The 20,846-nt window shown below is 48.8% G+C and overlaps 1 protein-coding gene across 1 annotated transcript; it reads right to left on the bottom strand.

The window, feature by feature from the left end:
- Nucleotides 1-351: 351 nt before the first annotated feature.
- On the bottom strand, nt 352-18,371 carry PSMD11 (proteasome 26S subunit, non-ATPase 11). Its single transcript, XM_057410033.1, has 14 exons — nt 18,219-18,371; nt 16,154-16,255; nt 11,564-11,688; nt 9,392-9,463; nt 8,868-8,925; nt 7,647-7,841; nt 7,010-7,154; nt 6,737-6,797; nt 5,040-5,102; nt 4,339-4,464; nt 3,809-3,844; nt 2,614-2,665; nt 1,781-1,923; nt 352-1,702 (listed from the first exon to the last, which is right to left on the bottom strand). The coding sequence occupies exons 1-13, from the start codon at nt 18,307-18,309 to the stop codon at nt 1,781-1,783; spliced, it is 1,269 nt and encodes a 422-aa protein (XP_057266016.1). The 5' UTR covers nt 18,310-18,371; the 3' UTR covers nt 352-1,702.
- Nucleotides 18,372-20,846: the final 2,475 nt, after the last annotated feature.

The following is a 20,846-nucleotide window of genomic DNA, read 5'->3' as shown; positions in this document are numbered from 1 at the left end:
TGAACCCCATGAGATTCATACGGTCCCACCACTCCAGCTTGTCCAGGTCCCTCTGCATCCCAGCCTTGCCTCCATTGTGTCCATCATACCACAAAGCTATAATAATAATTCATAACTTCATTTATAATAATACACCTTAATCCTGTAACTCTACTTGCTGTGCCAGGAAGAGGTCCCAGCCCATGAATGTGCTGCTTAAAACACGGTCCCTCACATTCCACGTCTCAAACACCATCCCCAGATGCTGTCCCCGTGAGCTCCAGCCTGGTTCCCATGCCCTTCCCTACATGCAGAGAGATCAGCACGGAAGGGGCCCCTTTCCTGCCTCCGCTGAAGACAGGAGACAGAAGCTTGAAAAAAAACGTATTTTATTGGAACTCATCTGAACATCAGATATACCTGGTGCTGGTTAGCAAGAACCGTTTGTACATTTGATATTGATGGTGCCAAAAACCCAAACAGCGACCGACGGGATGAGATGGAAATGAAACACAGAATAAAATCATAAAATGAGATGACAGAGAGGTTAAAATGTGAACAGAAAAGCATAAAAAGAATCAGCCAGTCTAAAGAGTGAAGGCAAAACAGCTCCTGCCAGGACAGAACCCTTGTACAAAACAGGGGGCTTGTAAGAAAAACGTGGAGAGGGACAGTGGGAGGGAGATGGAGATGAGCAGGACAGAGCCGTGGAAGCTTACACTGCCCAAATGGCATTGAACCCAGCTCAAACCTCACTGGACAGTGTCACATGCTGCAGAACGCCCTGCTCCACCCCACCTACCGACCCTGGCTCCTCATGGGCGCTACTCTGGGACATTCCAACTTGTCTCCCATCGGCTGTTGGGAACGTAAGAGCCCCAGCAGCAGCAGAGGTACAATGGGAGGCTGATGGGCACCAGGGTCTGGCTCCTGGAGGGAGGGGAAGCCTTGGGAACGCTGCGCTCCTGCTCTTCCTACCAGTGCAGGTGGGGTGAAGGATAAACACAGACACTCTAGTCTAGTCTAAACAGGAGCATGCAAACCAGGCCTCAGGGAGGAGCGCTGGCTCCTGCAGCACAACCCAGCCTTGGTGTCTGGAGAGGGCTGGGGCTGGCGCAGCACAGCAGCAGCTCCACAGCACAGTCCTTGGGCACAGAAGCCATTGGGCACATCCCTGCAGAGCTGCTTTGAGGGGATAGGAGGCCTTCAGGATTCAAAAACAAACCACCAGTCTGTACATTTTGGGTCTTTTTTGGTTCAGTACAAATGGAATCAACTTGGCTGTTACACACTGCAAGTCTCAACCTTGAGAGCAGAGAGAGGGAGAGATGAAACAAACTTGTTTTGGGCACCTACTGGTAACAAAACTTTGTCCCTGCTTAACTCTCTGCCATCCCTCAGGAAGTGGAAAGCACATGTTTAGGTAGTGTAAGCCTTTTTCCTTTTATTTAGAATACCCTCTTTGTTTAAACAATATTCCCCCCCCAGATACAAAGTTCGGCCAGTAAAGATTACATGGGAACTGGAACACGCATCATATGGATACAGGATGCACTGGATGAGGAAGTTTAAAAACTTTCCGAGCGAAAAGTAGAACAAAGAGAAAAAGAAAAAAAAAGAAAAAAAGAAAAAAAGGAAAAAAAATAAATCCAAGTCTCCTAACATTTCCCAAAGGTTTCACTCTCCTGTCACACACACGCTCCACATGACAGCAAATTCAGCTCTGCAAAGAGAAAACAGAGCCATGTCAATGCAGAGGACATGCAGCGAGGCTCGAGGACGCAGCTCTGCCCCCACTCACCTATGTTAGCTTCTTGGCTTTGTTGTAGAGCGAATCCACTACTTTACTCATGTTCTGAATAGTCTCGAGGGCAGCTTCGTACGTTTTGTCTACAGGGGGTTCGTCAAAGATGATGAGGACTCCCTCGCCTTGGTCAAGGATGCCTGCAGGCACAACGCTGCAGTTATCCCCATGCATCACAGCTTCCACACAGCAGGAACGCAGGGATCTGCCCAGCCAATAGCCCTGGCTGGGTTTTGGCTGCACTGCATTAGCTGCAGCTTCCTCAGAGAAATGAAATCATCCCAGAGAGGAGCATGACAAGACACCCAGGAGATGCTTCTGCCTTGTGCCTGCACATTCCCCAACAGCCACCGTACCTGTGCCCAGAGGTTGGCTCAGACCTTTGGTAAGACCTATTACCTTTGATAATTACACTATTTCCAGGTGCCAGATGGGCCCCACGGCTGAATTCCACAATTCCCAACCTGCTCGCTAACCAATGTGCTTCCTTCAGCCACAGGTCTTGCTTAGCCAGAGCCAGAGGGGTTACTAAACTGACACTAGGGACAGTGCAAACATAAGCAGAGGCATTTCTGGTAAGTCTCGAGCTCAACAAACCCATAGAGTGATAGGAGCAGCCTTCATGACAACAGAGTAACAGATAAACCCACCACTCTCTACTCTTCCCACAGTTAACTTGCATGTCCTCCATCTGAAGCAGAGCAGAGCTGCCTGAGGAAGACACATGGGCCTCAGAGGTGCAGTGATAAGGAGGAGTCTATCCCCAGCTGGCTTACACACAGCCTGGCTGTGGGCAGTGAGGCAGTCAGGACTGCAGAATGCAGACTCACCATGAAATTTCTTGTCCAAGATCATTTGTGACAGCTTCCTTTCTACCTCAGCCTGAAATTGAAGCAGAAACATTAAAAGTCTCCCCAAACTATATAAAATAAATGTGAATTTCACTACGCCACACTCAACAGCCCTGGTGGCATATAAGCACTACCTAATACCAGCTATTTTATCCCTGAACATGGTGTCAGGACAGGTCTCTCTTTGCACGTTGCTTTGATAATACCATATGCTTTAGACGACAGAGGAAATTAAGCAGCAGCTTTTAACGACAAGAGGACCAGGATGTCTTGCCCCCTGCTGCACAGAAGAGGGTGCATCTGCCATCTCATCCAGACACTCATAGGGGATGTGGAGCATTCTCACTTGGTTCAGCAAATATTTAGTCAAGTGTTGGCCAAGCTTCATTTATGCCACTCAGTAGCAGGGTGACCCCCTGCCCACGCCTCACTGCAGGAGGGGGTGCTGGTTCTGCAGGTAAACTGCTGTCCAGCTTTTACTGGATTTAAACCATGACACTGTGTTAGACACCAAGGGCAAGCCTAGGGAAAGACTGCACAGAGAAAGAAGGAAGACAGATGACGTAACAACCATAAGGGCAAAGCTTGGCATACTTCCACACCTCTGGCCTTAATGCCAACATGGGACAACAGCATTTTAGGATACAACAGGCTGGAACTACAGTGGCTTTTCCTAAAACTTAATCTGTTTGGGATTATCTGTAAAGCAGTTATTGCAATAGTCAGTGTGACACAGGCGTCCCTAATGAAACTGCAGAGGGATTAGCTGGATCCTGTGTTTTAGGGGTCTAAGAAAGATTCCTCTGGGTGCACTCATCAGGATTAAATGCAGGTCAGCAGGGAAAACTCAGCTGGCCACAACAGGAGCTGTTACTACAGCAGAGGAAAGTCTGCCTCCAGTAAAAAGAAAGCACTAACACCAGGAGTAAAACCCACATGAAGGAAGGTGAGGTTACAGCTAGTAACAAGTCCACTGCAGAGGAAGCCAGTCTGATGCCTGCTGGGGACTGTCTATGTTAAAGTTCAGTTTCCAAGAGTGGTATTTGCCTGTGAATGCTGTGGAGCTGATCTGTCAGACTTAGTAGCCTACATTTATTTCCCTGGGGCAACTGGATCTGACCTCAATTCCTTTGCCCTCTTAAGATGTACCACCGATTTCTAGTGATGTTCTTACCTTTGACAGCTTGATGAGGCTGGATATGTGTTCAATCTGTAAGAGAGACCAACAGAGTTAAGTAAATCTTTAGCTGCATTTTTGACACACAATATCTACTATGGGGCTCTTCCATCTCCAATGGCTTTGCAGCTTAATGTTCTTCAGCTTTCACATCCAATTTTAACTGAAGGTGGACTAGACACCTAAACCCATTTCACTCTGAAACATGAAATAACAGGTTTTCTCCAAGATTACTGCAGCTTTACCCACGCCATGTGAGAACCCTGAAAAGCCAAACTCTGTCCACCTTCAACGTGGAGGGCAGACACTAAGTGAAACAGGTAGAAAGGGCAATCACTCCAAAACGTGGGTTTCCAAAGTTCCCCTCAGCTCTCTATCATTTTTAGGCTAAACATGATGAACCCTGAGCTCTGGAACTGCTGAGTCGCTCCCAAGTAAGAAGTGTTCTGTATGGGGACAAGTCCCTCACCCACCAGCAGCAGGGGACAGAGGTGCCAGTGTGTTGCTGTGCTTGCTGGAACATTTACCTGTACTCTGGAGAAGGGTTCGATGACTCTGATCAGGTTCTGTTCCAATAAGTTATCGTAGAGCTTAGCCAAGTGAGTGTTAATGATGGGGTCGTCCCTGAGCTCCACCTTATAGTCTGTCAGAGCCTGCAGAAAACACAATGGGATCAAATAACTGACGCAGCAACAGGTCTCCTGTCCCTAAGGTCCTCTAAGTCTGAAACAGTCTTCTCTCCCTACCCAGCAAAGTATCAGTGGTTAATCCAATCCATAACTTAGCTAAAAGGCCAGGTCACAACAGCCTGGCAGCCTTTCAAGCATCTTTCATCTTTACACTGCTGAAGCTTAGCAAGAGAATCTCTTGGTTTCCACTCAGGAGGCAGGATTGTTTCCTGACATGGGAATCCCCTCCCTTATCTCTGTGGTATTCTTGCTGAAGCCAGAAAAAAAAAAAAAAAGTAGGAAAATGCACATCCCAGTGAACAGCACCAAAAGCTGTTTGTTTTTTTTTTTAAAAAAAGGGGAAAACCCCCTAGTTTACAGCCAGCTATTACTCCCCAGGCTGCAAAAACCAACCCAGTTAACTATGGTGGGGCATGTGTTGATGCACTGTTGCTTTCTTTGAATGTCTTCATGGTTTCCTGCTGTGGAATGTAATGGCTCCTACCACTCTCCAAACCTGGCATTTCCAGGCAGGCCCCATTCTCTGTCTCCTGACTCACCTTTTCAAAATCAGCCAGTGATCGGTTCTTGCTGGCCTGTGCCACACATTTTAGTGCTTCTGTCTGCAGAGAAAGAAAATGAGAGGTTATTTTCCTGGGTTCTCCTCTCAGTGTTATTATGCCAACTGTGCAGTATATTGGAAACGTGCTTAAGCAGCAAAATGGGAATGTTCCTCTTGCTACAAAGCCATGTCAGTATGACTTCCACAAAGGCAGAGTAAGAACAGCTGCTCGTAAGGAGAACACGCAGAGCAGCTGCAGGACACAGCATGAAATCAGCTCCACAGAAACAAAGACCTTGAGCTGTGCAAGGTTTGGGAACACCAGCTGCAGCTCCTATCAGGTTGCAGGTTGGGAGCAAGTTTGATCCAGTTCTGCAGGAAAGTGAACATTCTGGCACTTGCTTAATGAACATGGCCGTTTTCAGCTCATAAGCTGTGTGTCTCCTTCAGCATGTCCCAAGTCCCCTGCTGAGAAGCAGGGGCATGGCAGAAGTCCTCTGGACACCCTACTGTGGACAGCATCAGAAAGTGTTTCTTGTCTACTCCACAGCTGCTCAAAGCAAGCAAGACTCAGCCACAATCAAACTGCCATATTTATACTGAACAGAACAGTAGCATCTCTAGAAGAACAGTGTCCAAGTGGTGAGAGGCACAAGCTCACGAGACAAGCAGGACAGCCCAGTGGCTGTGGTGCATCAGGCCCAGGCTTCTGCTACCATCTCTCCCAGCAAGCTGCCCCAAGGCTGCCCACTTTGCCTCTGCCCCCCCAGCTCCATTTCCACAGCTGCTGCAGGAACTTGCCTTCAGTGCTGAATCAGGAGGCCAGGGCAGGGACCAGCTGAGATTTCCTGTACAGCACTGCCCTTGTGCTCTGAAAAGATGCTTCCAACCCAGCTGCCACCTGGGGGAAGCAGGTGAAGCAGGACCAGAGCTGCCCTACATGATCTAGCAGGGATAAATGCAGGGATATGCCCACTTCAGACTCTTTCTAGCACATATGCTCACCGACCTCCTCTACTAAAGAGCTTCCCTGGTCCTCTGTGAAGTAGATGAGTATCAGCTTCTGCGTCAAAGTAAATAACCGGCTGGGCAAAGCCACTGAGGGCATCAGTGTGTAAGCCTGGCTCAGACCCTGGCACGCTTGGCTTTTGGCCCTGTACTTACATAAGTATCCCTGGATTTAATACGGAGACAGCTTCACAGACTGGCAAGTTAACATGTTAGAATAAACACTTGATTCAACATCTCCCCAGCTGCTTGGCTTCCACCTTGCAGTCATCTAGGTCTCAAGCTGCTCAACTATGCTGCTATGAATGGGTTTTCAGGACTTGCTACAACACAAGTAAAAACAATGAGTAACTTGGATTTAAATCCATCAGCTCCATGGCTGCAGAGCTGGTGAGGGTTGAGACATGAGTACCTCAGGGCATTAGGCATTTAGTACTTCATGAAGAAAGCAGGGAAGATTAAAACAGAAAACTAAGTGAGCAGGCCAGGTTGTGAGAATCACTGTATTCCCTCTGAAGGCAGATGACTTCTGGTAATTACTCCTGGTAATTTAATCAGTTCTGGTTCTTATTCAGGACACTCAGAAGCAAAGGGCATTTTGGTATGAAAAGACCAATGTTTTTGGCAAACAGCATGGCATCATATTCTCAGAGATAATAGGAAGATAGAGAGATGAAGTTTCTATACCTGTCTTCCTGCATACCGCAGAGCAAGCTTCCCACTCACTAATGCTTGTACATCTTCTGGGCTAGAAAGGGGATGGAAAAGAGCACTTATTCAACAACACAGCTTTAACCTAAGGGTGTCTCCAAAATTCCCGACTGACAGCAAATTACTACAATTCAAGTAACATTGTACCAGAAGCACTGATTAGGTCATAAAGACAATTACAGTCATAAGCAAAAAGCCTTTCCCATTTAAATGTAAGAAGCATTCTTCACAGAACCATTTGCCACGTACATGTTTAGCATGATTTTGCACAGCAACATGTATTTGAGTGCAGTGATGGCTTTTGGGTTGTCAATTGAATCATATCCCTCAAACGCCTCATAAAAATATGAATAAGCTGTTTTCCAGTCTTTCTCTTCTGCTGCATGGATAATACCTGTAGAGAAGAACAAAAAGGCAGGCATCAGAGTTAATTCTGAATGTGCAGAAAAAGACAGAACAATTTGGATGCCTAGTGCTTTATCTGGTACTTCAGTGGAGGGAATCTTTGCTTCTGTGCTTCCCTCTACCTCATCTCTACCAGGAGAACATCTATGCCCTCTCTTAAAGGGACAGTTGAGAGCACTCCAGGTAAGTGCCTGCAAATTAGGTCAGAAACAACGTTACAGTTGTACTAACACAGTGTACCGTGAATGCTCAGGGAGATTATGGACCTGTTACTGTACGCTTTCAAGAACAGGCTGAAAAAACATTTGTCAGGAAGAATGTAATTACAGCTGATCCTGCCCAGAGGCAGCTGGGCAGACTTGTGGGTATTCAGGTCCCACCTAGCATCATTTTCTATGATTCACTCAGGAAAGAACAAATATCAGTCAACCAATGCATCACGATGAGGCCCAGAACTTCCCCTCATCCTGAAGAGCTTTACCTGACTGCATGTCTAACGCTGCTTGCAGCTTGGGTGGACAGTAGATTGCGTTGGCTGTGGTTCGTGCAGAGGTTAAGGCTGCTCTTGCTTTTGGCAGATTGCTCAGGGCATGGTAAGTCTTACTTTCTAGCAGCTGCACTTCCACCAGCAATGCCTTGTCATCCATCTTTTTCAATTCCCGAAGAAGCTGAGAGCCTAGCAGTGGGAAAGAACACAATTACCTTTATGATCTGCTCTGCATCAACAACTACACAAACCAAGTCTTTCCAGATGACACCCTTCTTCCCCCACAGCAGGGCAGGCTTTCAGGAAGGGAGGCTGTCCTATGGCAGGCCTTCACAGCTCCCTGTGCTGTACTCCCATCATCCAAGTGATTAATTTACTGAAGCACAGCTTTGGAGTGTGGAGTCTGATCAGTTTAAACCCGAGTTCATGACACATCTGTATGCAAAGCAATTCTAACTTGATAGTTAATTCTGTGCACTTCACATAACTTGATATTCAGATCAGATCCAAGTCACCCACAGAACTCTGGACACAACACACTCTTGTCACCACAGTGTTCAAGAAGTTACAGGGGGCTGGTGAGATGGGTGAACACTTCTGTCCATGTCAGTGCACCCACCCACGTACTGAGCTGGCAGATCAGCCTGCACAAGACAGCTTAAACCTCATCTTACAATATTACAGTCATGTGCAAAATGAGCGTCTAAACAACACCAAAGGGAGCTGGGACATAGAACTGAGCTGCTTCACTCTGCCTTGCAGCAGAACAGGAGGGTTAGTTACCCCATCTCAGGTGGTGCAGAAGCAAGTTCTTGAAGCCCTTACACTGCTGCACAAGAGCTTGCCCAATTACATCCTTAGAGGTTTGCCATTTCCTGGCATTACTACTGCTTTTACTGTGTTTTTGGGCAAAACTCTCTGACCACAGCATTGTACTATGTATGTTCCAGCAGGAGCCAAACTGATGGCATTTAGCAGGATACAGCTCATCTCTGCTTCCACAATTATTGGAAATGAACAAATGCTGAGAATAAAAATATGTCTAAAAGCTGTTATCATCAAGCTATAGCAAAACGTGGCAGAACAGGTACAGTTCTGAAAAATCAATGCCCAAGTCCTACAAAACTGAAGAGGCACGACGCATTATTTCCCTTGTCAGCCTCAAGACTAACCTCAAAGCCAAGATCTACTACCACCACCTAGTGGAAGACTCACCTAGTTGCAGTGCTTCTTGGTACCTCTTGGTATCGAAGTACAAAGAGACCAGCCTCGCCTGGAGAACAGAAAAGGAACTGCTGTGAGGGAAGCCAAAGAGAGGTAGCACAGATTTATTTTGTAAAACGAAACTTCATATTCTTATCTCACAGACTTCACTAAATTAGTTTGTGTTCATTAAATTATATGGTCCAGTTCTGCAAGATCTACCATTTGCAAGATCAGCCAGTCTAAAGACAACGGGTAAAATCCTGCCTCTTCAAGAAGAGTCACTAACTTTAACACTTATCATAGAACAATAGAATGGTTTGGGTTCAAAGGGACCTTAAGATTAACCAGTTCCAACCCCCTGCCATGGGACACCTCACCCTAGGCAGGTTGCTCAAGGCCCCATCCAGCCTGGCCTTATAACCCATCCATTACATGTACAAAGACCTAGACAACACACTACAAGTTTTACAGGTATTAAATGTGATAAAGGGAAAACCCTATTACACAGGTTTGGGATCCACAATGTAACATACCTCCAGAGCCTGACGTAGGAAAGTCCTCTTCTCTGATTTGGCCCATTCAATACACTCTAAACACAGGTCAACCTTAAAGGGAGCAGAAAGAAATGTGTAAAGCCTTCTGCTGCCCCTCTTTAAAACAGCAGTATGCTTCAATAATTTCCTACAAAGCAACAGAAATACAACAAAGCCTGAATCTCCACAATGTAGTTTAAGGAAGCAAAATCATTCCTTGCTCAAATGCTGTGCCAGCCCGGGCTGGCAGCCTTCAGCATTAGTGCTACCCAAAATGCCTCTTTCAATACAGCAGGGTAAGTGTGGTTTTGTAGTTCATCACTGATGAGAACTGCAGTTCACCAGTGCAAGGTTAACACGCTTCTCACCAAAGACTCACTGGTAACCACACATGGAACACTATAGCCTCAGGCTGCATTAGACTGAAACCAGAGTTTAAACTCATAGAAATGTTGCGCAAAATGACACAGACCAGCTAAATTGTGCTGTGGATTTTCATATTCCATTTGCTAGATTAACTTCCTGCACTTCATAGCAACATTCACGGTATGATACCACTTATATATTGCAAGAGGAAGTAAAGTTCAGAAAGCAAACTAAGGTTGAATTTAAGCTTTAGCAATCACAAAACCCAACAGACCAGCTTTTTCAATTCCTTTTCTAACGCATCTGGCTTCCAATAACTTTTTCTGGCCACCACGGACAATCCTCCCACACTGGAATACAAAAATAAAAATTTGGTTTCCAAAGTTTCACCAGTAAAAATTACTGCTGAAATCCTAATAGCATTTCTGAGGCAGCTGTGTTTTTGTTGGAAATAAAAACATCTGGGTACATGAGAACTGATTCTGCCTTAGGGCAAGGAATGGACGGGAAGACTTTGAGGTCCCTTCCAGCATGTGTTGCTCCATTTCACTCAGCTATAGAGAAAACTGTATTTTCAATTGCTCTACAAATAAAAGAAAACAAAGTGCACGTGTTTTAGGGCTTAAATATGCCAGATCATGTGTGTCCTTTAGCAGTACTAAGCAACAGAGGTGCTGGGCTCCACTGTTTGCAGCAGAGTCAGGAGTCAGGAGCCAGTCAGCAAGTGACGCTGAATGTTTCATCCACTGCTTCAAAACAAAGTGAAGGCACCCAGTGGCTTCTCATGCTTTTAAGACTGTTGTGATTCTCTTGATGAATAAAGCAGTCATGTTCTCACTCCATTAGAAGAGGGTGTCAATTTAGTACTGGCCAGTAATATACAGTAAGTCATCCTGAGGTGCTAGGCTCAGGAATGCCTTTTCCCAGATCTCTGGATCACAGCTCTTTCTGGAACAGCTCTGTAGCTGCACCACATTGCAGGGCTTGTCAGCTGCTCAACACAGCTTATTAAATGGGGACACTTTATGAAAAGCCATTATGAAGTCTCAATTTATTGCACAGTGATAGCTGGAGCATTAGGAGCTGGAGAAAACTCTAATTTCATTGCTTTACTGGGCTCTTGAGAGTTGTCTTAACATACATCTCACTGAGGAAGCAAATGTCCCTCTGAACAGACATGGAAACAACTGAGGACTGCTTCATCAGAAGCTCACAGGTTAGGTGTCACAATTACTTGAGGTTTTGGGGTTGGCTTCAGAATATGCTTGAAAGCAAATAATTTTACTAACTTGGCTGTATTTCCCTCGCTGTTACTCCAAGTTCTTCTCCCACCATAAAAAGCCACCTTTTGAGACTGCATCCAAACACCATAATTTTTATGAAGTTACCTTTAGAAGAAGTGTGAAGTCATTTTCTCCCGATGTCTTCCGTGGTTCCCTTCTCACCTACACATCCTACCCCACCTCCCTTAACCTCTTCCATTAAAAAAGAGGGGCAAAGATTCTGTCACCATTTACGGTAATCTCACACTACAAACTACTACTGATGTTGTGTACCTAACAGCAAGCAACACAAATCAAACTGCTCAGCGCAAGAGTTACTCCTAACCTGCAGCAGGATAAGGCTTGCAGACAAACATGATGATGAGTGAATTAAATTATCTAATGTTTTATTAATAGAATCTATCCAAATGCATTAAATGAATGTTTCCTGACATGAATAATTCTTCAGCGTGGAGCAAACTGGGTCAGATAATGGTGTTAGAGGCTTTTGAGGGACAGACTGCTGATGAAATTTAAATCTCACCTCCTGTCCTGTCGCTGCCTCCATATCAAGGAACAGATCAAGCAGGGATCGGACTAAGCGGGCAGCCTTTGCTTTGCTGATGGAGTTCAAGAAGGGTCGAACATACTTCAGGAGTCCTCCCAGCTCTGCATACAGAAAATAAAATCATGAAACACAACCACACAGCCAAAAGTTCCATTTGACATGTCTATACACAGCAGTATTTATTAAACTGTTTTGATTATTACATCAAACAGTTTATAAGCAGTCTTTCAACACATTTACAGGAAAAGAGCAACTGAGAGGTGAGTGCTGAGCTCCTGTCTCACCCGCACAGCACACATTTCCCGTTACTTCATTTCACCCAATTATAACACCATTTGTAACTACACTTGCCTCAGGCATGCTTTAAAAATGGGAGGAGTCTGTTAAATGCTTTGAGATTTTTCTATAAAATGGAGTTTATAGCTTAAGTATGTTTTTACTGACTCACAGCATGATGTTTCACTCTGCCATACCAGCCAGCCCTATAAAGTCCGATACACCCCGCGCTCTGCTGCTGAGCAAATGACAGTTCTTAACACTTCAACTACCCCCATCATCCTGTTAGATCTTACTTAACTAGATTGCTGTTTCTCCTACTCCCATTAGTAGCTTACAGTTACAAAACTAGACTCAAGCCTGCAAAGGAAATGTCTTTCCTTATGAAGAAGGAATACACTTAAAGTGTCATTCCTACAGAGCAGAGGAACGCAGCAGTCAACATCTTGGCAGTTTCAGGACTCCACACCCACGGGAGCAGAAAGGAGTTAGTTTTTGGAATCACACAGCACAAGTTAGAAGTTTAGGTCAAGGGAGAAGATTGTCCCCCTCTGCTGCGCTGTGGGGAGAACCCCCCTGCAGGCTTATTGGGCTTGAAAGAGAAGCAGCCCTAAAGCTGGAGTTGCCCAGCTGGTTCTTGTGCTCTTCCCTCATGCAAGTAACACAAACACTTGAAAACGCTGCACTTAGCACAGGTAACAGGCTGACTTCTTATCAGGTCACAGCACCATATCCTTTATAGCTTTGAGCTCTGTAACTAAGAATTTGCCAGTTCTGTCTGACATCAAGGCAGAGAGACTCTCGATGAGATCTACCAACTCTCAACTACTGCGCAGTACAAACTCTTCCTACAGCACATCACTCCACTACACCCGCTCCTCAGAATCAACCACATCATGTTTTTAGTGCCAAACACACTCTTCCATACAGGAAAGGAACTTCAGGAAAAGAAAAGCCCATACTGCAGTACTTCCCTTTCTGTTGACTTGCTCAACACTTGCCCAAGAATTCACTGGAAAACAGATCTGATGTCAACGGCTAGAATATATCTGTACATTTTCCAAACTACACATTTAGCCATGCAAGCTCCGAGTTCCACATTTAGCCATGCAAGCTCAAAGTTCCCATAGAAATTTCTCTTTCCCACCAATGTAACTGTCAACTATTTTTAGGATTCTTTTTTTTACTTGCTTGGTAAAGGGGTGTGATTGACAGCTCTGGAGAAGTGACGAGCAGCAGCTCTGCTGCTCACCCTTAGAGAAAGTGCTTCCACAGCTAACATGCCATGTACCCGAATTCCTGCTCCGAGTTTTTCCAATCCTATTGTTTAAAGCTATGCTATCAAAATCTAGAACTGTCCTAAAATACATAACTAATTTACAAGTTCAACCCTTTATCTCTACCAAGCAGATGATAAAGAGGCCATTTGTATTACTACTGTTGTTAAATAAAGCCTGTAGATCAATAGAAGTTAGTCCTCTAAAAACTACACGTTCATTTCCCACTCTTGGCCAGTCAGTTTTAACTTTCAAACCCCACCAAAGTGCAGCTGATTTTCCTCCCAGATCCCTTCATCTCTGAGCAGTTATCACTTGAAAACAGCCAATGAGCCATTGCATCACCTTGAATCCATCAAAGAAATTCCACTCGCTAAAACTAAACCACACGCAGCAAGAGCTACAATGAGGGGATCTGCTTCATTTGGGCCAGAAACTGCTCAGTCTTGGTCATTTCCTTGTGAGGCTGAGCAGCGATGGATTCACTCCCATTGGATCTGAGCTCTGTGTGCCTGCCTGGAGCTAGCATCTTTGGGAAGGGCTGTACCTGCTGAAGATGCTGATGCCCCTGACTGCTCCTCACTCCTATAGCCTGCTTCGTCCTAGAAAGCACACAGAAAGGAAAGGTGACAGTCTTTCCCACATCTCTGAGCTGTGGTACCCTCTTTCTTCATCCCACATCCTCACCACGTGTCTCCAGAAAGCACAACCTGGTCATCCCACTCCAATCTATACACACACAACTGGCTTCATTGTGTTGTCAAATTCCTTTTCTTCAGCGTATTGTTGATCTGCATCTTAGTGCTTCCTTTAATAGATTACAAGCACATTTCACATTTGCTCCTTCATAAACCTGGATTTGATGAATTAACATTGACATTTTCAATTATTTAGCCTTCCCCTTAAAAAAAAAAAAAAATCTATTAGCTAGCCATGAGAATACACTGAAGGTCTTTACACTCATGTAAGACTTTGGCTTAATCTCAAAACTATTTCAAGTTCTGCAACAGTAACAACTCTTCTCTGGGGGCACATCCACACATTTACTTGAAGAGATACTTCTGTTGATTTCCCCTTTTTAGCCCAAACACACTCATCTTTCCTGGTGCAGGAGTAAAGCCAAATTTAGTTATCTCTACAGAAGCAAACATGAGAGTGCAAAGGGCACCTGTACAGCACAGACGCCTATTACTGAGTTAAAGGACCTCAACTCAATTAATATTCAATTAGAGAAATTGGCACTTGTACAGCAAGCTTCATTTGTTCCAAATTCTAACTGCAGGAAGAGATGAACTGTGTGCTTGAAGGGCTTATTTTTCTCCACTGACTATAAAAACAGCTCACAGTAGGAAATCAAACGTGGACATCTATAGTTAGGCGAGATGAAATAGCACCTCTGTTTCCAGCACTAATCTAAGTGCAAGTAATCTACTTCGTCACAGGCTCTGTTCAACTGCAAATTGAAAGGAGATCAGTGTCCAGAATGCTCAAACACATGCAGACATGGGCAGATGAATGGCCAAGTCAAAATGGGTATTTACAAAGACAGCAGGACACCACGTGTGCATTTCAGAAGAAAGATAAAACTAAGATCTTGATCAGTGGGTATCAGAGACCTCACACTGCTCTCCGTGAGCTACTCCAACATTAGTTCTCATCACCCAGCTGAACTTCAGATTGATTAAACCTTCTGCTGCTTGTTTTCCTCAACCAGTTTCAGACTGTTAAAAGCATATATGCTTCACTTCACATTCCGAATCATTGTTGCGCACGGTTAGAAAACATCAGGGCTATACTATGGCAAACTGCCTGCCATGGACAGACACACTTTGTACAGATGTGGTGTATCAGCTGCTATAGCGCTCGAGGTGAAAGGTGCTGCAGAAAAGGCCAGAATATTCCCCAGCAAAAGAAACAAAACCAACCTGAGAAGTACAGGAGAACACACACACTGCCCTGAGCCTTCCAGGAAACAGGAGACATGAACAGATTCCAATAAAAAAAAACGTGGAATAGGGAACTCTACTCCATTTCTGTCCTTTCATACATTCACAAACAGGACTGTTGAGTCTTGCTCCCGTGTACAGCTGGGCAAGGAGGTAATGTTTCAGTAGATAAATCACAGAATCACAGAGCTGTCTGGGTTGGAAAGGACCTTACAGCTCCTCCAGTTTCAACCCCCTGCCACAGGCAGGGACACCTTCCACTAGAGCAGCTTGCTCCAAGCCCCTGTGTCCAATCTGGCCTTGAACACTGCCAGGGATGGGGCAGCCACAGCTTCTCTGGGCACCTTGTGCCAGCACCTCAGCACCCTCACAGGGAAAAGCTTCTGCCTAAGAGGTCATCTCAGTCTCCCCTCTGGCAGGTTAAAGCCATTGCCCTTGTCCTGTCCCTACAGACCCTTGTCCAAAGCCCCTCTCCAGGTTTCCTGTAGCTCCTTTAGGCCCTGGAGCTGCTCTAAGGTCTCCCCTTCAGAAGCCTTCTCTTCTCCAGGCTGAACCAGCCCAGCTCTCAGCCTGGCTCCAGAGCAGAGCTGCTCCAGCCCTCACAGCAGCTCCGTGCCCTCCTCTGGACTTGCTCCAGCAGCTCCACATCACTCTGGTGCTGTTGCCCCAGAGCTGGATCAGGACTGCAGGGGAGCCTCACATCAATTCAATCAAGAAGCAAGCTGCTGGTGAGTAAGGACGTTTTGGGACAAACCTTCCAATTTGAAACACGGCCTTGAAAAACTTCTCATCTCAAACATAACTTAACAAAACTTTATCCACCTGTATTAAAATGGCCACACATCAAAGAATCAGGAACTACACTGCCCAATGCATCAGCAATCTTTTGGAATACCAGGACAAGTAACATGCAGTTAGTATTTTATGTTGTTTATCTAGTCCTGTCTCCAAGGGAACATTCCCTGCCAAAACCTGCTTTTATTTCCATCTCATCAAATAAGGAGACTACATTAATCTGAATGTATGTGTCTCTCACCCATTACCTCAGTTACTTATTTCACGCTCACCTTCTGCCTGCCCAGTCTTGGCCAGAAGCGAGCCCAGCTCCAGGATGCTCTGCTCCTTGACTTGCACCGCTTCTTCATCATTCTCCTGGACATCACGTTTCACTAGGAAAAGAGTTGAGAAGCTACCTTTAATGCTGTTTCAGTTAGAGGACAATCATTACTCCTCAGCCCATGGAAAGGCACCAGCAAAAGTAACTTACAACAGGCTACAGTGAGATCTGGAAAGCAGATTATGTGGAAAGTTTAAAGGTGTAAGTCCAAGTGCTTCATCTGTACTGCACAAAAGCTTTAATCCAGCTGACAGATACAGCTGCAAGCTCCAACCTGAATATAACTTAAGTTTTGAAGTATTCTCATTAAGCTTGTCCAGCTATTCAAGTTTCATTTTAAAAGCATCACCATGGAACAGACTGTCCCTGCTGAAGGCACAAAACCCAGTGGAAGAAATGCAATGGAATTTCCAGGGCTGGGTGTGCTGGTTTGGCCATTCCTTATGTTTCTGCTTTGCGTACCAAGGTGTGATCCCGTGGTGCAAATGCAGCACAAGAACAGCATCGGCTCTGTGAGCAGGGTGAGTCTGCTCCTCGCTCAGGAGCAGATCGTGTGTTACAACTGCGGCAGGAGGCAGCACTCCTTCCCACACTGAACTCCAACGATCTGATCAGCACTGTGTACCAACATGAGTAACTGCCTCTGAAGTACACAGAAGGCCCAAATGACATACAGCAGCACCAAACCTGTGTTTACACAACAGGATTTTCATGTAAGTCAGCCACAAAACAACACTTTCTTCCCTGTCACCTACTACCACGGAAAAATTCATCTCCACCATCCAACCTGTACACAAACAACACCCAACTGCTGCCCTGCTCTGCAAAGGGAGCTGGGATCCTCTGAGCAGCCCCCGAGTGCAGGCTGCAGCTTTCAGCCCCCGTAACCAAACACGAGGTGTCAACAGCAAAATAACTTTGCTCTCAAGAGGAGCACCCCAGCACTGGGGGGTTCTCGGGCCTGCTCCAACTCACATCGTCCAGCAGCACAAGCTGATTCACTCCTGAGCCTGACTGGTTATAGGTGTGTTGACAGGCTCAAGAACATCAACTACTAATTAAGCAGCCAAACACCGAGAGGGGTGAGCAACTTGCACGGACCATGCAAGGTGTAGCACAGACATTAGGAAACACTCATTTGCCCACTGCAGCGGGGTGACAGCAGGTCACAGCACCTTTTCAGCAAAGTCATCACGTTAGGAGAAGCAAGAATTAGTCTTTCAAGCATCAGTTTCAAACACAGCCCCTCTCCCTGCCCTGTACACACTGATAATGTCCACAACGTGCCTACAAACCACTCGACAGCACCAACATCTTGGCACCACTGAATGTCCGAGACAGCCCAACAAAGTGACTGATGCCAACAGCATCGGTCTTGAAACAAGCACAGGTTAAAACTCCAGACACAGCCCAACAGAAACTCCCCAAAACTTCCTGCAGGGCGCCGAGAAGGTAATTTAAATACCGGGTGAATTTTAGCGTTACCAGAGCGAATATCGCTCCCAGCAGAGCCTTCTCCTCCTCCAGCACGCTGAGGGCCCGCCGCAAACCCCAGACGCTGGCACACAACCCGAGAAGCAAAGAGCCGGCACCGGCGATCTCCTGCCTGCACCGCTCCGCCGCAGCCCCGGTACCCGCCGCTCCCCGGGTCTCAGGGCAGACAAGCCCACACACCGCTGCGCCGGGGACACACCGCGCTCAACGGGGAGCAGAAGCCGGCCCGAGCCGCAGGGCTCCGCTGACAGGCTCTGGGCTCGGCCGTTCGCTCCACCCGGCAGCTCCCGGACCGGGGAGCCCCCACCGGCGGCGGGCAGCGGCCCGGCCCCGTGGTGCGAGTGCAGGCCCCGCGTCGGTGGAGCGCGCTGGGCCAGGCCGGTGCCGGTGGAGCCGGGCCCAGGCCTCGCTCCCGTCCGGCTCGCACGGTGAGTCAGCAGCCGGCAGCAGCGGCGGGCATCAGGAAGCGGCTGGCGGGCGGTGGCGGCGGGCGGCGGGGCAGCAGCGGCGGCGGCGCTCACCTATGGAGTGCAGGATGCCGATGGAGGCCTCGCGGTCGGTGGAGAGCAGGGACTGGGCGCGCTGGAACTCCAGCACCGCCGCTGCCGCCATCTTACCGCTCCCTCACTCCCTCCTCAGCGCCACACCGGAAGCAGCCAGAGAGAGGAAGCCGCTTCCGGGGAAGGGTTCCGAGGCATGACGGGAGTTGTAGTCCCGGCGGCGGAGAGCTTGGTACGGAGGGGGCGTGGCCATGCGATGAATGGGCGTGGCCTGTGATGGGGCGTGGCCGGGGAGCCCCCGGCGCGGTTTGGGCAGATCCCGAGCCCCGGGGCCCCGCTGAGCCGCGGGGAGGGGGGGTGTCCCACCAGAACACCGGCACCCGGGTCCGAACTCCCCCACGCGGCGCCGGAGGGGGCTGCAGTGAATGCTTCCCCCCCGCCGCTGCGGGACCCCGGGGATGAAGGCGGGGACCCTCGAGTGGAGGGGCGCGGCGGGACAGGGTGCGCCCCCATCCCGGCACCGCTCCTGGTGAGCAGCACACGGTGGCAGAGGCCTTGGTGCGTTTCCCCCCCACCCCCGCCGTTCGCACCGCCCCTTCCCACGCCGGGAGCAGGGAGTGGGGCTGCGGGAATTCCCGCGATTCGGCAGAAAGACCCCAAAATCACCCCCCGAAACCCACCCGTGGCCACCCCCGTCCCTGACCCTGCCCCAGACGAGCTGGGGTGAGCACCCCCGCGGATCGGCGCCTGCCCACCACTGCAAAAGCAGATTTAACACCGTGAAGGTTCAGTTTGATCTCAAACAGGGAGCAGCAGCAGCCCCCCAGGATTCAGGGAGCCCCCACCCCCGTGCCATCGCACCCACCTGGGGGTGACAGCTCAAGGACAGGCAGCGTTCGGTGTGGGGAGATGGCAACAGACGCAGGGACTTATCCCTGCGGTGAGCAAGGCTTTGCACCTCAACCATGGGGCTGGCTCTGAGACCAGACCCACCGCACAGCTCATCCCACCGATGGCAGCCCGATCCCACAGCACCGGCATAGATCCATCCCGTGTCCTCAGAACTGCGGCTAAAGAAACACCTCAAAACTGGAGGGACGACTCATTTTGGGTTCTTAAACCAGACACCGGATTTAATGAATCCCTCCCCCCCCAAGACCAAAGAGCATTAAATGGGTTTTGAACCACGGTTTGCAGAAGATAAAACCAACAACCCCCGTTCGCCTCCGAACCCCGCGGGCGGGTGCCACAGCGGGCAGCAGAGGGTGATGCAGGCAAAGGCACGGCCCTGCGACGCTGCCTGAGATCCATTCCTCACCGCATCCCTCCATCACCCTGTCCATCCATCCCTCCATCCATCCATCCCTCCCTCCATCCCCCCGTCCATCCATCCATGGTCTGTGCATGGCGTGTGCGTGCACACGGGAAGGTGAGCCTGGGGTGTGAGCATGTGTACGGGGGGTGCCGCCAACATGGGGAGATGTGCATACATGTGGGGTGTGCATGCATGGCTGGGTAACATGCACACACGCAGTCCATGTGCATGTGTGCACCATGGCATGCTGCTGTAAACGTGCACGGAGCATCCCTGCAATGGGGAATCCTGAGTTTTGGGGGATGCTCCATCATGGGCAACACGTGTGTCCCCTCATTGCACACGTGTGCACAGACCCGTGTGTTCCTGCTCGAGGACAAGCTCCCTTGTGACACGCACCCTCCCCCTCCGCACCGCCCCTTGCACACCCCTTGTGCACGCACAGCCCCGTCCCCTTGCACACCCCCTTACACACGTTCCCCCACACACAACGACGCACTCCCCTTCGCACCTCCCCCCTCGCTCCCCTCCCCCCGCCGGGCCCCTCCCGCCCCTGATCGGCTCCAGCTGCAAAAACATTCCCGCATCCAGCGGCGACCCCGCCTCCGGAGCCGCCCCCGACCGGGCACATCCCATCCCCATCCCCATCCTGCCCCATCCCATCCTCTGGGTGAGCTGTTGGAGGGAGGTGGGGAACAGTGTCCATCTGTCCCATGTTCTCCGGGATGGAGATGGGGTCCCATGCCCACCCCATCCACCTTCCATCCATCCACCATCTTCAAGAAGGATGTTGGGAGACGGCTGTTCTCCAGGAGGTGCAGCAGGACAGGGATGGATCCCTTGTTCACGCATCCCTTGTCCATCCGTTTCTCTGGATTGGGTGCTGGACAGAAGTGAGGAACCATGTCCATCCATCCTATGTCCTTCAGGAGGTACACCAGGATGGAGAGGGGTCCCATGCCCACCCATCCCACCTCCATCCATCCTCCATCCTCCAAGAGGGATATTGGGATGGATATGGGGAAACACATCTCTGTGTCCCGTGTTTTCCAAGAAGGATGCTGGGAATGATACAGCACATCTCATCTCCTAGTCCCAAGCTCTCCAGGGGGCCCCTGGGATGGGGTGGTGGCCCCACATCCTCCCCCCCCTTCAGGCATGACCCCTGCACGGAGATGGGGTCCCACATAGCTCATGGCCAGGGCAGGACGTCGGGAGAGAGGCGGGATCCTTCCCTCTGCCGCGGGAAGCCCACCCTTGGCCGGAGCCATCCCGGCTGCCGGGGGACACGTCCTGCACTCGGGCCCCTCCGGCTCCTTTAAGAGCGGCGCCGC

This window comes from Pezoporus wallicus, unplaced genomic scaffold (genome assembly GCF_028554395.1).
Source record: "Pezoporus wallicus isolate ANWC-B61680 ecotype Strahan unplaced genomic scaffold, APGP_CSIRO_Pwel_v1 contig_8725, whole genome shotgun sequence".
In the NCBI taxonomy this organism is placed as follows: domain Eukaryota; kingdom Metazoa; phylum Chordata; class Aves; order Psittaciformes; family Psittacidae; genus Pezoporus; species Pezoporus wallicus.
The sequence above is the reverse complement of the archived record's forward strand: the minus strand, read 5'-3'. Positions and strand labels throughout refer to the sequence as shown.